Raw genomic sequence first — 14,192 nt, forward strand, 5'->3', positions numbered from 1 at the left:
TTTTTTTTTTTTTTTTTTTTGCAAATACAGCTTCTTCTGCAGCCCCTGCTGTCTTCGTGGTATTACTACTCTTCCAGATCCTTGGGTTGAAAACTTTAGACTTACCTTCATTAGCCCACCCTATTGACTCCTTTATTTTTATAATATCTTGAAATCTTTCTTTTTTTAATTTTCATTCCAATTGCTCAAGTATAGACACTCAACATTTTTTCACTGGACTCTTACAATAGTATTCTTACTGGTTCCTTTGCTTCTAAGTTTTCAGTCCTCCAATTCATTCAACTCACTGTTGCTAGAGTTCTCTTAGTTCTCCTATTGCTAAAGTTCTCATTATTTTGATAATGTCACTTCAAGTCAACCATTTAATGACTTTAAAAATGACTTGCTAATATAGTTGAAACTTTTTAGCACGTAAGGACATTTAAAAGTCTTTAGATTCTGATTACTTTAACTTTCCATCTTTTAAAAAAATTATTCTTTAAGTGCTGGGATACGTGGGCAGAATGTGCAGGTTTGTTACATAGGTATACACGTGCCATGGTGGTTTGCCACACCCATCAACCTGTCATCTACATTAGGTATTTCTCCTAATGCTATCCCTCCCCTAGTCCCCCACCCCTGACGTTCGTGTTCCCATGTATAATGTTCCCCTCCCTGTGTCCATGCGATCTCATTGTTCAACTTCCACTTACAAGTGAGATCATGTGATGTTTGGTTTTCTGTTCCTGCATTACTTTGTTGAGAATGATGGTCTTTTAATTGGGGCATTTAGCCCATTTACATTTAAGGTTAATATGATTATGTGTGAATTTGATCCTGTCATTATGCTGCTAGCTGGTTATTTTGGCCGTTAATTGATGCAGTTTCTTCATAGTGTCGATGGTCTTTACAATTTGGTATGTTTTTGCAGTAGCTGGTACCAGTTTTTCCTTTCCATGTTTAGTGCTTCCTTCAGAAGTTCTTGTAAGGCAGGCCTGGTGGTGACAAAATCTCTCAGCATTTGCTTGTCTGTAAAGGATTTTATTTCTCCTTAGCTTATGAAGCTTAGTTTGGCTGGCTTTGAAATTCTGGGTTGAAAATTCTTTTCTTTAAGAATATTGAATATTGGCCCTCATTCTCTTCTGGCTTGTAGGGTTTCTGCAGAGAGATCCACTGTTAGTCTCATGGGCTTCCCATGGTGGGTAACCCAACCTTTCTCTCTGACTGCCCTTAACATTTTTTCCTTCATTTCAACCTTGGTGAATGTGATGACTATGTGTCTGGGGGTTGCTTTTCTTGAGGAGTTTCATTGTGGCGTTCTCTGTATTTCCTAATTTTGAATGTTGGCCTGTCTTGCTACATTGGGGAAGTTCTCCTGGATAATATCCTGAAGAGTGTTTTTGAGCTTGGTTCCATTCTCCCTGTCATTTTCAGGTACACCCATCAAATGTAGGTTTGGTCTTTTCACATAGTTCTATATTTTTTGGAGGCTTTGTTCGTGATTTTTTATTCTTTTTTCTCTAATCTTATCTTCATGCTTTATTTCATTAAGTTGATCTTCAATCTCTTATATCCTTTCTTCCACTTGATCAAATCGGCTATTGATAGTTGTGTATGTGTCACAAAGTTCTCGTGCTGTGTTTCTCAGCTCCATCAGGTCATTTATGTTCTTCTCTAAACTGGTTATTCTAGTTAGCAATTCCTCTAACCTTTTTTCAAGGTTCTTAGCTTCCTTGCATTAGGTTAGTACATACTCCGTTAGATCAGAGGAGTTTGTTGTTATCCACCTTCTGAAGCCTACTTCTGTCAATTTGTCAAACTCATTCTCCATCCAGTTTTGTTCCCTTGCTGGCAAGGATTTGTGATCCTTTGGAGGAGAAGAGACATTCTGGTTTTGGAATTTTCAGCCTTTTGTGCTGGTTTTCCTTATCTTTGTGGATTTATCTACCTTTGGTCTTTGATGTTAGTGACCTTTGGATGGGGTTTTTGTGTAGACATCATTTTTGTTGATGTTGGTGCTATTCCTTTCTGTTTGTTAGTTTTCCTTCTAACTCTCTGCTGCAGGTCTGCTGGAGTTTGCTGGAGGTCCACTCCAGACCCTGTTTTCCTGGGTATCCCCAGCAGAGGGTGCAGAACAGCAAATATTGCTCCCTGTTCCTTCCTCTGGAAGCTTCATCCCAGAAGGGCACCCACCAGACGCCAGCTAGAGCTCTCCTGTATGAGGTGTCTATTTACCCCTGTTGGGAGGTCTCTCTCAGTCAGTATGCATGGGAGTCAGGGACCCACTTGAGGAGACAGTCTTTCCCTTAGCAGAGCTTGAGCACTGTGCTGGGAGATCCTCTGCTCTCTTCAGAGCCAGCAAGCAGGAACATTTAAGTCTATTGAAGCTGTGCCCACAGCCGCCCCTTCCCCCAGGTGCTCTATCCCAGGGAGATGGGAGTTTTATCTATAAGCCCCTGACTGGGGCTGCTGCCTTTCTTTCAGAGATGGCCTGCCCAGGGAGGAGGAATCTAGAGGGGCAGTCTGACTACAGTGGCTTTGCTGAGCTGCACTGGGCTCCACCCAGTTCAAACTTCCTGGTGGCTTTGTTTACACTATGAGGGGAAAACTGTCTACTCAAGCCTCAGTAATGGTGGCCCCCCTCCCCTCACCAAGCTCGAGCATCCCAGATCAACTTCAGATTGCTGTGCTGGCAGCAAGATTTCAAGCCAGTGGATCTTAGATTGCTGGGCTCTGTGGGAGTGGGATCCACTGAGTTAGACCACTTGGCTCCCTGGCTTTAGCCCCCTTTCCAGGGGAGTGAATTGTTCTGTCTCGCTGGCCTTCCAGGTGCCACTGGGGTATGAAAAAAAACTCCTGTAGTAGCTTGGTGTCTCCCCAAGTGGCTGCCCAGTTTTGTGCTTGAAACCCACGTCCCTGGGCATGTAGGCACCTGAGGGAATCTCCCGGTCTGTGGGTAGCAAAGACCATGGGAAAAGCATAGTATCTGGGCCAGAATGCACCATTCCTCATGGCACAGTCCCTCACAGCTTCCCTTGGCTGGGGCAGGGAGTTCCCCAACCCTCTGTGCTTCCCGGGTGAGGTGATGCCCCATCCTGCTTCTGGTCACCCTCCATGGGCTGCATGCACTGTCTAACGAGTTTCAGCGAGATAAGCCTTGTACCTCAGTTGCAGATGAAGAAATCACCCGCCTTCTGCATTGATCTTGCTGGGAACTGCAGACCGGAGCTGTTCCTAATGGCCATCTTGCTCAGATCACCCAAGTTCCTATCTTAATTTCGTTATTTCTTCCTTCAGAGCTGTCCTCTAGCTTTCTGAGATGCCCCAAGAATACGCTAGAAACTGCCGTTGCTCTGAAATGCATCCTTTCTCCCTTCACTTAAAACCACTAATTATCCTTTTTAGTGTTTCTCTTTCAATAACTTCTTAAGACCAGAGACTGCATCTCGTTCACCTTTTTATTCCTCTTTACAGGGCTTAGTGCAAAGTTCCATGCATTATAAATTCCTAAGCAGTGAATTTTATTGAATAACACATGGTGGCTTAATAATACATAATTAATTTCAGATTTATTTATGTTTTACAAAGAAACTGATAAGTTCACTTTCTGTAGCAGTGCTGTCTGTTCATTAATTAGTTATATGCGCTTATTGTTACTGGAACATTATTATTTCTAGGTCTTCTTGGCTGACAAAACAAGGAAACGTGTGTATAGTAATCTGCGTATAAACATTTTTTATTTATTTGTTTATTTTTAAAAGACAGAGTCTTGCTCTGTCACCCAGGCTGGAGTGCAGTGGTGCGATCTTGGCTCACTGCAACCTCTGCCTCCCAGGTTCTAGCGATTCTCCTGCCTCAGCCTCCTGAATAGCTGGGATTACAGGAGCATGCTCATGCCTGGCTGATTTATTGTATTTTAGTAGAGATGAAGTTTCACCGTGTTGCCCAGGCTGGCCTCGAACTCCTCAGCTCAGGCAATCTATCCGCCTCGGCCTCCCAAAGTGCTAGGATTACAGGCATGAGCCACCACGCTTGGCCTAAATATTTTCATATGTAATGATTTATGTCTATATTAAGCTAAACATGAGTTCACACTGCTGTCTCCAACTCTAATCCATGCCTCTTTTCCTATCTTATCTCTAAATTCTCACTCCCACTTTGAGAAACCTGGCTTCCATCTTTGTTATCCATTTACTTGATGGTTCAACTTCAGTGTACATGTACATCAGTGTCAGATTTGTTAACCTGTATCCCTGTGGGAAACAACTTTATCAACTAGAGTACAGTAAATTGTGGGCAGTTCCTGTGTTCTTACAGACTCTACTCATTTTCAAAGTACTTAAATCAGCACCTTTCTCTCTTATCCCTTTACCCCTTTTGGTGATGTTTCGTTCTTTCATAATACAGTGAGATTCTCTTGTCACAGTTTGCATTCCTTCCTGTGATTTTCTGACTTCCTAAATCATTTTTTAAAAAATTCATATGCATTAAGGTTTACGCCTTGTTCTGTAAAGTTCTATGGGTTTTAACAAATGCATAATGTCATGTATCCACCATCATAGTATTATAAAGGATAGTTTCATTGACCTAAAATCCCATGTTTCACCAATTCAATTATTTCCTCTCCCTTTCATCTTTTTACTGTCTCCACAGTTTTGTCTTTTTCAGAATGTCATGTAATTAGAATTATACTTTGTGTGTGTGCACATGTGTGTGTGTGTGTGTGTGTGTGGTGGGAAGACGCTCTTTAGTTTTGGAAGGGAGGGTGCAGAGAAGAATTTAAGACTTTTGTATTTTTATTTGACGGAACCCTGAGTGTGGATTTTTTTAAAGAAAATCTTTACACTTACACCTGTTCTTTGTAAAATTCTTCTTAATTTTTGTGTGTATTTTCTTCAGAATGTTTAGAATTATGGATGATGATAATAATCGAACCCTTGATTTTAAAGAATTTATGAAAGGGTTAAATGATTATGCTGTGGTAATGGAAAGGGAAGAGGTGGAAGAACTTTTCCGGAGGTTTGATAAAGATGGAAATGGAACAATAGACTTCAATGAATTTCTTCTCACATTAAGAGTAAGTGGCCCCATTAATCAGTATATCTGATGAGTTTGGCTTTCATGTGGTTTGGATTGGCTACCTTGAGGTTTTGTTTTCACAAGTTGTTAGTACACTGTGGGGAGGGGGATGAGCAGAAGACTGTGAACAGACTTAAGAACTTTTTGGAGCAATAATAGTGCTGCTTATTATATAATAGCACACAAATACTATTTCACATCATTGAGGGGAATAAGATATTTTGTCACATAGGATACCAAAAAATCTCATTTGCTTATGTATGTCTCTGCATGTATTCTTCTATTTTTGTAGCCTCCAATGTCCAGAGCCAGAAAAGAGGTAATCATGCAAGCTTTTAGAAAGTTAGACAAGACTGGAGATGGTGTTATAACAATCGAAGACCTTCGTGAGGTGTATAATGCAAAACACCACCCAAAGTACCAGAATGGGGAATGGAGTGAGGAACAAGTATTTAGGAAATTTCTGGATAACTTTGATTCACCCTATGACAAAGATGGATTGGTAAGTAAAACAGTCTAATCTAGGGGAAATTTCTTCAATTTGAAATTGTAAGTGGGAAATAGGTTCAAACCCTTAAAAATTTTAACACATCGATATATATTTGTAGTAAATAGAAGTAAACTATTTCCCTAGGAACTACCTAGAAACTTCCCCATTGCCAGGGGAAACTTTCATGTTATTTCAGTTGAAAACTAATGTATGTATGTGCACGCACACACTCATAGACATATATTGACATATATTGGTGAGGGATCCACATAAGTGATGACCTGTCATCGGGGGAACGTGATGTTTTGATTAAACATGCCATTTTATTGTTATTATATTTACCATACTCAGCTAGTTGCATTCCAATGAACTATAATAAAACATTTAACCTTGAAATGAGATTGTAATTTAATTTTGGGAAACAGATTTACAAGGCCTTTCAGGATGTTTTAGTGCCTTCACACTCAACCTTATGAGCCTCATTTATCATCACACTTTGCTATGTGGAAATGCCATTTGAAGGTAGTTTTTGGTAAAGGGGATGCCAAATAACAGAATTTACTCTGATTTATTCTTTAGTGTGCTTTGAGATTAACTTACATTTATAAACTGCACTGAATTTGAAAACAAAATCAACCACCCCATCTCCATTAACTTTTATCTTCAAGTTACAAATGCATAGCTTGGTAGGGTAAGGAATTATATAGCTCCATGACTGTGTCTAGGCTGAAATGAAAATGTCATCTGTCCTTTATCAACAGCCATAAATGGACTTTTTAGGAAAAAAACAAAAAAAACAAAAAAACAACCAGAGCCAGTTCTGTTCTTAGGTGACCTAAGGATTCTGGTGATAAGGAAAGGGGGTTGTCCCCTGGGTAACAGCAGCAGCAGCACAACCCCAGGGTTCATTGTCTCTTAAGCCCTTTACAGCACAGGAAAAGATTAGTGGCCCAGTGGACAAGAAGAGGGTGGTTAAGGGAAGAAGAAATAAACCTTCCTCTTCTGAAGGGAATGTCCTCCAACTTTTTAAATGAAACTTTGTGATGAGTCTTATTAGCAAGGGGTGGGGGATAGGAAGGTGACCTTTCTGTCCTTCCTGTTGACATTTCCCAGTCAGGGATGGAGATATACCCTCTATTTCAGGCTGAGGATTGTGGAGGCAGGTTTACAAAAGGGCCGAAATTCAATAGGGCAGCCAAAATCTCAGGGACAGAAATAAAAACTATATGTTTTCTTCCAGTATTGCTGGCCTTGATCAGTGAGATGTCAGTGGAAAAATAGCCAACTGCCATTTCCCCAAATTAGCCCACCCCTTTGTGGATCCCAGAGTGTGTCTGCTTCCTCTCTGCAGGTGGTTCCTTCTCATTGCCAGGGGAAACCTCAGCTACCCTTTTCTCAACAAAAGTCAAAATAGGCAGTTGTGATTCGGCTGATTCAAGTCTACACACAACCCTTTTTGATATTTATCTTAAGAAGCCACATTAAGCTCTCAAAAGCTCATAAAGGTTATTGAGGTTTTTAGCAGTTATAGCACTTGATGTCATCTGAATGTTACAGACCCTGTATTGATACCCAACTCTGGCTGTTCATAATCATCACCAAGAGGATTTATTAATGATGTAGATTGCTAGCTGTACTGCAGAACCACAGAATCTGATTTTCTGGAGGGTGGAGTCCAGGGCTTCACATTTTAATGTGTATCAGATGACTCTTACACTCATGCATATTTGTGATCCTTAGCTCTAAAAGGTTCAGAAATGACTGTTTTAAAATTACTAAATATAATATGCACATGATAGCACTTAGCATAATAATGAATCTGGGCAACATTTTTGAGCACATATCAACTGGGCATTTGCTAAGGGCTTACCAGGGATATCTCATTTAATAGACATAATAAAAGTTTTCTGAGAAGTGATGTGTAATTCAAACTTTTGCACACTGAATTGTATTTTAAATGCGCAAGAAATTGTTGATGTAGAGGAACTCCATGGTAAAGTCTTTTATTAGGAGAATAATTAACTTCTAATTTACCTCTTGCAAATAGAATTATTTTGCATATTAAGATTTTTTTGTGTTGAAGCATAGCTCTACTTGAAGCCAGTGTGCTCATTTATGGTTAAAAACATCCCATATAAGGCAAAATTTAAAATAATGCAAAAAATTCAGCATAGCCCCTAGCTAAGGATATTGTTTAAACTTGATAATCTAGGCTAAACTCTCAAATACCCATAAAGGTTGCTGGAGTTTGCAGCAGTCATGGAATTTGATGTCATAAATCTTGCACTAATACCTTACTGGATTCCCATAGCAGCCAGAAGTTATTTGGACAGAGGTGTGAAGCAATCGGATAAAATAAACTTTCCTTACCCCTTTTCTATCACTAAACCCCACCCCAATCTGGTGAGACATTTACTTCTTATTTTTTAATATCTAAGTTTCTAATTCTTCATGTGTATATATGACTTTATAATCACCATATTTTTAAAAAGCCTCTTAGGACTTTAGTCCTTCAGGGAACATCAGTCTATTGCCTCATCTATCTCATAAAAAATTTTAAATAATTAAAAGATGTTAGGTCTATTACTGAGTGTATGTATCAATAGTAGCCTAGATTTGTTTTAGGATTTTTCTGATGAATTTAGAGCTAAGGAAAAGGGATTGTATTGTGACTTCCATTACCCTCATCTGGGACCTTCCCCTGTATATATGATATATACCTTGTCACATAAATGTAGCCTAGTCAAGAGGCCTGCTAAAAGTAGGAGTGCCCAGTCTCTCATTTTTTCTAATGTCAAACAAAATGAATAAGGATAGTAATTATTGCTAACCAACAATTTACTATGATGAGGGCAAATTTATGGGAGATTAGAGAATTTGCGATTCAGGCCATTCCCAATATAAGTTGAGTCTCAGAAAACAAGCAAACACCTAGCTAAGAGTAACTGATGGCTTTTTCTGAAATGATCAAATACATTAGCTCTGACTTCTGGCTTGATGTCATCTGACTTCCAAGTGAGATTTAATGCTTCCTTTATCTTTTGCCCATCTTGGATTCCTTCTCCATTCTTCATCAGAGCCAACTCAACCCAGGTCACCCCATCCCATTGGGGGAGTTTGGGATGGAAGCATGGGGGTGTCGATACCAGTCTCAATCATGTATTGGTGTTTCAGTTAGGGTTTGCTTTCAAACCAAGAAATAGGAAATCTTATTAAACATTGGAATACACAAAGTAAGTTTTATGTTTTATTCTACTTGATGTTCTTGCTTAAGTGGCTTAAAGAGAACACAGCTGAGGTCTTTGTGATTTTCCTGGCCTTTCCTTCATGATCTCAAGATGGTTGCCTAACTTCAGCCAGCACATCTGAATTTCAGGCAGCAGGACAAAGGAGGGAGAAGGAGGGAATGAGAAAGGGCTAGAGCCTGCATGAGGAAAGCAAAAGCTTCCCTAGAAATTCATGTCAGAGTTCTGTTGTATCTTATTGGTGAGAACCCTATCACTTGGCCATCCCAAACTGCAGCTGCAGGGAAGTCTGGGAAAGCGAGTTTTGAGTCTTTCAGCTTTCATGGGAGAGAAAAGCTAGGGACAGGAGTATTACAGTGGATGTGGAGGGAGTCTCACTCAATGGCTGTCACCCTTGGTCAACCAACAGACAATAGAAACAACAAAGTAAAAATATTAGAAGTTTGGTAATTTTAATTAAACAATAATTAGCTGTAAAAATGTTCCTCAAACTGTCACAGTAAAGTGCACAGTCAAAATGGCTCAGGGTCTCGTGTATAATGCTTTTACTTTACTTGCTATTTGCTGTTAAAATGATCCACTTACTTTGTTGGAGTATTTCACCAGCCTGCGGCCTTTTTGAGGACTAAGACTTTGTCTTAATTATCTTTGATATTCCCTGTTAAATTATTGTAGTGTGCACAACAATTAACTGGGATGTTTAGATTTTTAAGTAGTAAATTCCGCAACCACTTGCTTCCGAGATTCTGATTTAGCAGGTCCACGTAGGGTAGAGGCTGGGGACCTAGGTTTATGACAGACACCCCAGGTGGTCCTGATGTAGGTGGTGTGGATCCACACTGATAAACATTTCTCTGAAACCTCACACAACATGAGAAAGATAGAGAGAGGGCAATAATGATGTGTGAAACTAAATGTAATCCCTTAATGAGGGAATTGAAAACAGAGGCTGAGGAATCCAAAGGAGGAGAAGAATAAAGAGGTTCAAGAAAGGGGGACGCAAATGGTATCCTAATTTTGACAGAGGCTGTATGCATGTATTGTAGATGTGTATTTACAGTTCAACTATGAGCTGAGTTCAAATGCCTTTCTTTCTACTGCCCTTCCTTATGTTTTTAGTGGGAAGGGGTGGTATAAGAGAGAATTATGGATCCTGTGACTTTTTTTCCTGTTCACTTATAATTTCAGCAAACAGGAGAAGTGGGTCAGTCATCTCTTATGATTCCTGGAAGGCATAAGTATGTCCCCAACTCATCATGTCAACCAACATGGTTAAATTAGAGTGTACATATTATCTAGGCCTGTTAAAAATAAGACTAATAACTGTTTTTTTCTTCTTCTCCAAAGGAAAGTAATATAAAATCCCAGCATAGATAAACACATTAGTCGATATTTCAAAGAGATGGTCTTGGGTGTAGAGTGGAGAGAAGCCAGGATGGGTGGGAGGCATGAAGCAGGAGTAAGCTTTTTAGTCACCCTGGGCCTTGAATGAGTTATTTATGTGTTAGAAAAGCATGCAACCTAGGAGGGTTTAGCTAGAAATCTGTTTCTTCACCCATAAGAGAGAACTCCATTTCTGGAAAGGAAAACATCACTTATCCTGACACAAGGACATGAGATGTTATTTCTGATGTGTCACAGAAAGACAGAAATAACTACAGTTGCAGAGCACTTCCTTCTTACTCTGAATTTCAGTCTCCCTTATCTGAATCGAAGACTCCCACCCTTAGAGAAAAGATGACAACCTGTGTCACTTTCCATTTGGGTTGGCTTAGAAACTTTCAAGACTTTCTTTCTCTCTTCCTAGGTGCTGTTCTCACACCATCCTCAACTTCACTTGTTCTTTTGTTTTAGATCAGTTCCTCAGCCATGATCACACACACAAAGAAATCCTCTATTTCCCTTCTATTTACAGGTGCACAAGGTGGGCCCCTATTGACAGAGTGAGAAGCAAAGTTTTGTTTTTGTTTTTAACTTTTCCACTGCAGGTGACCCCCGAGGAGTTCATGAACTACTATGCAGGTGTGAGCGCATCCATTGACACTGATGTGTACTTCATCGTCATGATGAGAACCGCCTGGAAGCTTTAAGCATGTGACCTGGGGACCAGGCCTTGGGACAGCCATGTGGCTCCAAATGACTAAACCTCAGTTCAAAAACCAGAATCATATTTGATTTCACACTCATCCTAATGTTTTTTTTCTGTGTCAAAGTACTGCTTTTTCTGGGGCCAAAAAGCAGGCAGAAATAAAAGACATCAAGTAGCCAACTGTGAGCTTGCCTTCACTGAGACTGTTTCCTTTGCTCTAAAATAGGACTTAAATAAAATGAGCTCTGTAAAGCTCCTAGTGCTGTGCTGATACATGCAGGTGCCTAATCAACTTCAGGTTTTATCCCTTGGCTATTAATGAAAGCTTGAGTATTTTAATTAAAACCCTCACCCATGCACCCATAGTTTTCTTTACCTCTTTTAGATGATCCGTTTCTAGGTGAGATGACAATTTATCTCTTTTTATGACTGATTGAAAGTCTTTAAGTGTTTCAGTGTCATTTGGGGACCAGAAGAAGACCACGTGTTAGCCTCAATTTCTACAAGAAAATCTTGAGTTTCACTGCCTAGGGTTTAGGGAAGCCACAGTTTGACAAATACATTTAAAATGATTTATTTAAATAGTCATTTTAAAGACTGGTGTGAGAGAGGAGGCCATTTCTTTGAGCAGTAGATCCATGACTGTTCACAGTACTCCTGTGGCTAAAGCTTTGAAACTGGGCTGGGCGCCCAGATTTTATGTGGGACATCTTGCCCTGTGTGTGGGCAGGCTATCCTAGAAAGTCTTCACCTGGTGGAATGTTTACCTCTTCTCTCTCTGCTTTCTACCAATTATGTTGAAATTCCCACCAGCGAGGGCCGGGTGCAGTGGCTCATGCCTGCAATCCCAGAACTTTGGGAGGCTGAGGCGAGTAGATCACCTGAGGTCAGGAATTCGAGGCCAGCCTGTGCAACATGGTGAAAACACTGTCTCTACTAAAAATAAAAAAATTAGCTGGGCTTGGTGGCACATGCCTGTAACCCCAGCTACTCCAGAGGCTGAGACATGAGAGTTGCTTGAACCTGGGAGGCAGAAGCTGCAGTGAGCTGAGATCATGCCAATGCACTCCAACCTAGAGCGAGACTCTGTCTCAAAAAAAAAAAAAAAAAAAAAAAAAAATTCCCACTAGCAAAAGGAGGTTGGGTGTGACACGGACTAGGATCACAATAGTATTCCAAAGCAGGTTTTCCATCTTGACACTTCATGGCTTAACGCCTCCTCCTCCCAGCACTAAGCTTTGACTTCATATCTTTAACGTGTAGGACTCTGCCCATGAAAGGCTACTAGAAGCAAAGACAGCCCAGAGGCTGGAAAATAGATAGGGAAACTACAGCTCTCCTTCTGTGTATTCCGTATCTGAGGCCAGAGATAAAAGCACAGTGACTGGTCTCTGGTTATGGTGCTAGAGACAATGTCCACCCACCTTGCTGCTAGGTGAAATACCTCCTTTGCCTCTGTCCTTAGCTGTATTCATCCCCCAGTTTGGAGACATAGACTGGGTTAATAATCTTCTTTAAGATCTTATATATTTAATTGGCTCTGGATTCAGGGTTTGAACATACTTGCCATATTTTGTATCAATTCACTGTTTAGGTTTTATTTCATAGGCTTGGAAGTTGAGATTCGGATATGTATTGATTTAAAACATGTGAAAACCAGTGCTGCTACATAAGCATTATAGCAGTTATTAAATAACTTGCTGAGATGCTCAACTTTTTCTTGAGGATGGATGCATCCCTGTATTACCAGAAACTAGTTTTTTTTTTTTTCTTAATTGCACAAGTCTGATTTTGTATTGGATTTATTATCTCTGCTCATAGAGAGATTGGTTGGGCCAAAGATACCAAGTGTTATGAATAAATGTGTAGAATTATGTAGAAAAGCAGAAGAAATGGTGAGGAAATGTATAAAAAAAATCCATATATTTTTGCAGCCTGCACCTTGCAGACTGTGGCTAAGGAGAGGTCCCCTGTTTCCTGGGGATGGTGGGTTTCAAGCCTTTTGCTCTAGAAAGATTCTTGTCTTTGATTCTGGGTATGACTCATGCCTCAGCTTAAATGGGGCTATAGAATGAGCATGTGATTCTGAGCAAGGACTAGGTTGCAGCTATCAGCTTAGCCTTCTCCGGTGATACTTTGCTTCCTGTCTGATGGGGGCACAGGGCACAGTTATCCAATTTCAGATAACCCCTACCTCATAGTGTATTTGGTCACATTTAGTTGCTTCTCTTCTAGTGCTTTTGGTTCTGGGCCCATGAGCAAGGTTCCACCAAGGCCCTTTCACCCTCTGGAAACAAAATCTGCTAATAACCTAATGGTCAAGGGTCACTGCACTCCAATTCTCATTCTCCTCTATGGCTTCTGGCACAGTCAGGAATTGTGCATTAGTTAGCTCTACTCCTAGTAAAAGTGGGAGGAACAGAGAAGAGACATTTAAAGAAATCATTTGCTAACACTCTTCTGGATATATTTTTGGTTATTTAACTTACAGATTTTAAAGCTTACTCTGTTTACAATTTTAAAATAAGCCCTTAGTTCAGAAGATAAAACACAATAAAATTGTCAAAACATCCCCAGGAAAACCTCACCAGTTGGATCTGGTCCTCAGATGGAAAATTAAACAAGCCAAAGAAAAGAGAATGAAATTAGCAACTTTTTATGAGACAAGAATGATGTATGCAAACATTCTGAGAATGAGAGTTTGTCAGAACAAGCCACCCATAACAATACTGAATTTGGATTTCTTTTTTTTTTTTTTTTTTTTTTTTTGAGACGGAGTCTCGCTCTGCCTCCTGGGCTGGAGTGCAGTGGCTGGATCTCCGCTCACTGCCAGCCCTTCCTCCCGGGTTTACGCCATTCTCCTGCCTCAGCCTCCCGAGTAGCTGGGACTATAGGCGCCCACCACCTCGCCCGGCTAGTTTTTTGTATTTTTTAGTAGAGACGGGGTTTCACCGTGTTAGCCAGGATGGTCTCGATCTCCTGACCTTGTGATCCGCCCGTCTCGGCCTCCCAAAGTGCTGGGATTACAGGCTTGAGCCACCGCGCCCGGCCTAAACAATCATTCTTACAGGTATTTAAGGAAAAGACCCAACTGTTCTCTTAATGCAATAATGTCTTGACACTAAAAACAAATTATTTTCTTGATTATATTACTGTGACATTCCAGATATATTTCATTAAGAAAACAGTAACAGAGAAATATAATGTTGCCTATTTCCTTTAATATGAGGAGAAATCTACGAAATGCTGAAAGAGGCCTGAGAGTTACCTTAACCAATGTTATTAGTGATGGGAAAACGGGGGAGCAGGA

At 40.3% G+C, this 14,192-nt stretch overlaps 1 protein-coding gene across 1 annotated transcript in view; it reads left to right on the forward strand.

Moving 5' to 3' along the window:
• The window catches only part of CAPSL (calcyphosine like), a 36,979-nt gene extending 25,845 nt beyond the window's left edge, over positions 1–11,134 (forward strand). Inside the window, exons 3-5 of the mRNA XM_017880708.1 lie at positions 4,879–5,056; positions 5,351–5,560; positions 10,782–11,134. Coding sequence (XP_017736197.1) covers positions 4,879–5,056; positions 5,351–5,560; positions 10,782–10,883 — 490 coding nt within the window. The 3' untranslated portion in view covers positions 10,884–11,134. The remainder of the gene's footprint in view (positions 1–4,878; positions 5,057–5,350; positions 5,561–10,781) is intronic.
• Positions 11,135–14,192: the final 3,058 nt, after the last annotated feature.

Source organism: Rhinopithecus bieti, unplaced genomic scaffold, assembly GCF_001698545.2.
Source record: "Rhinopithecus bieti isolate Rb0 unplaced genomic scaffold, ASM169854v2 scaffold_11966, whole genome shotgun sequence".
NCBI classification, from domain to species: domain Eukaryota; kingdom Metazoa; phylum Chordata; class Mammalia; order Primates; family Cercopithecidae; genus Rhinopithecus; species Rhinopithecus bieti.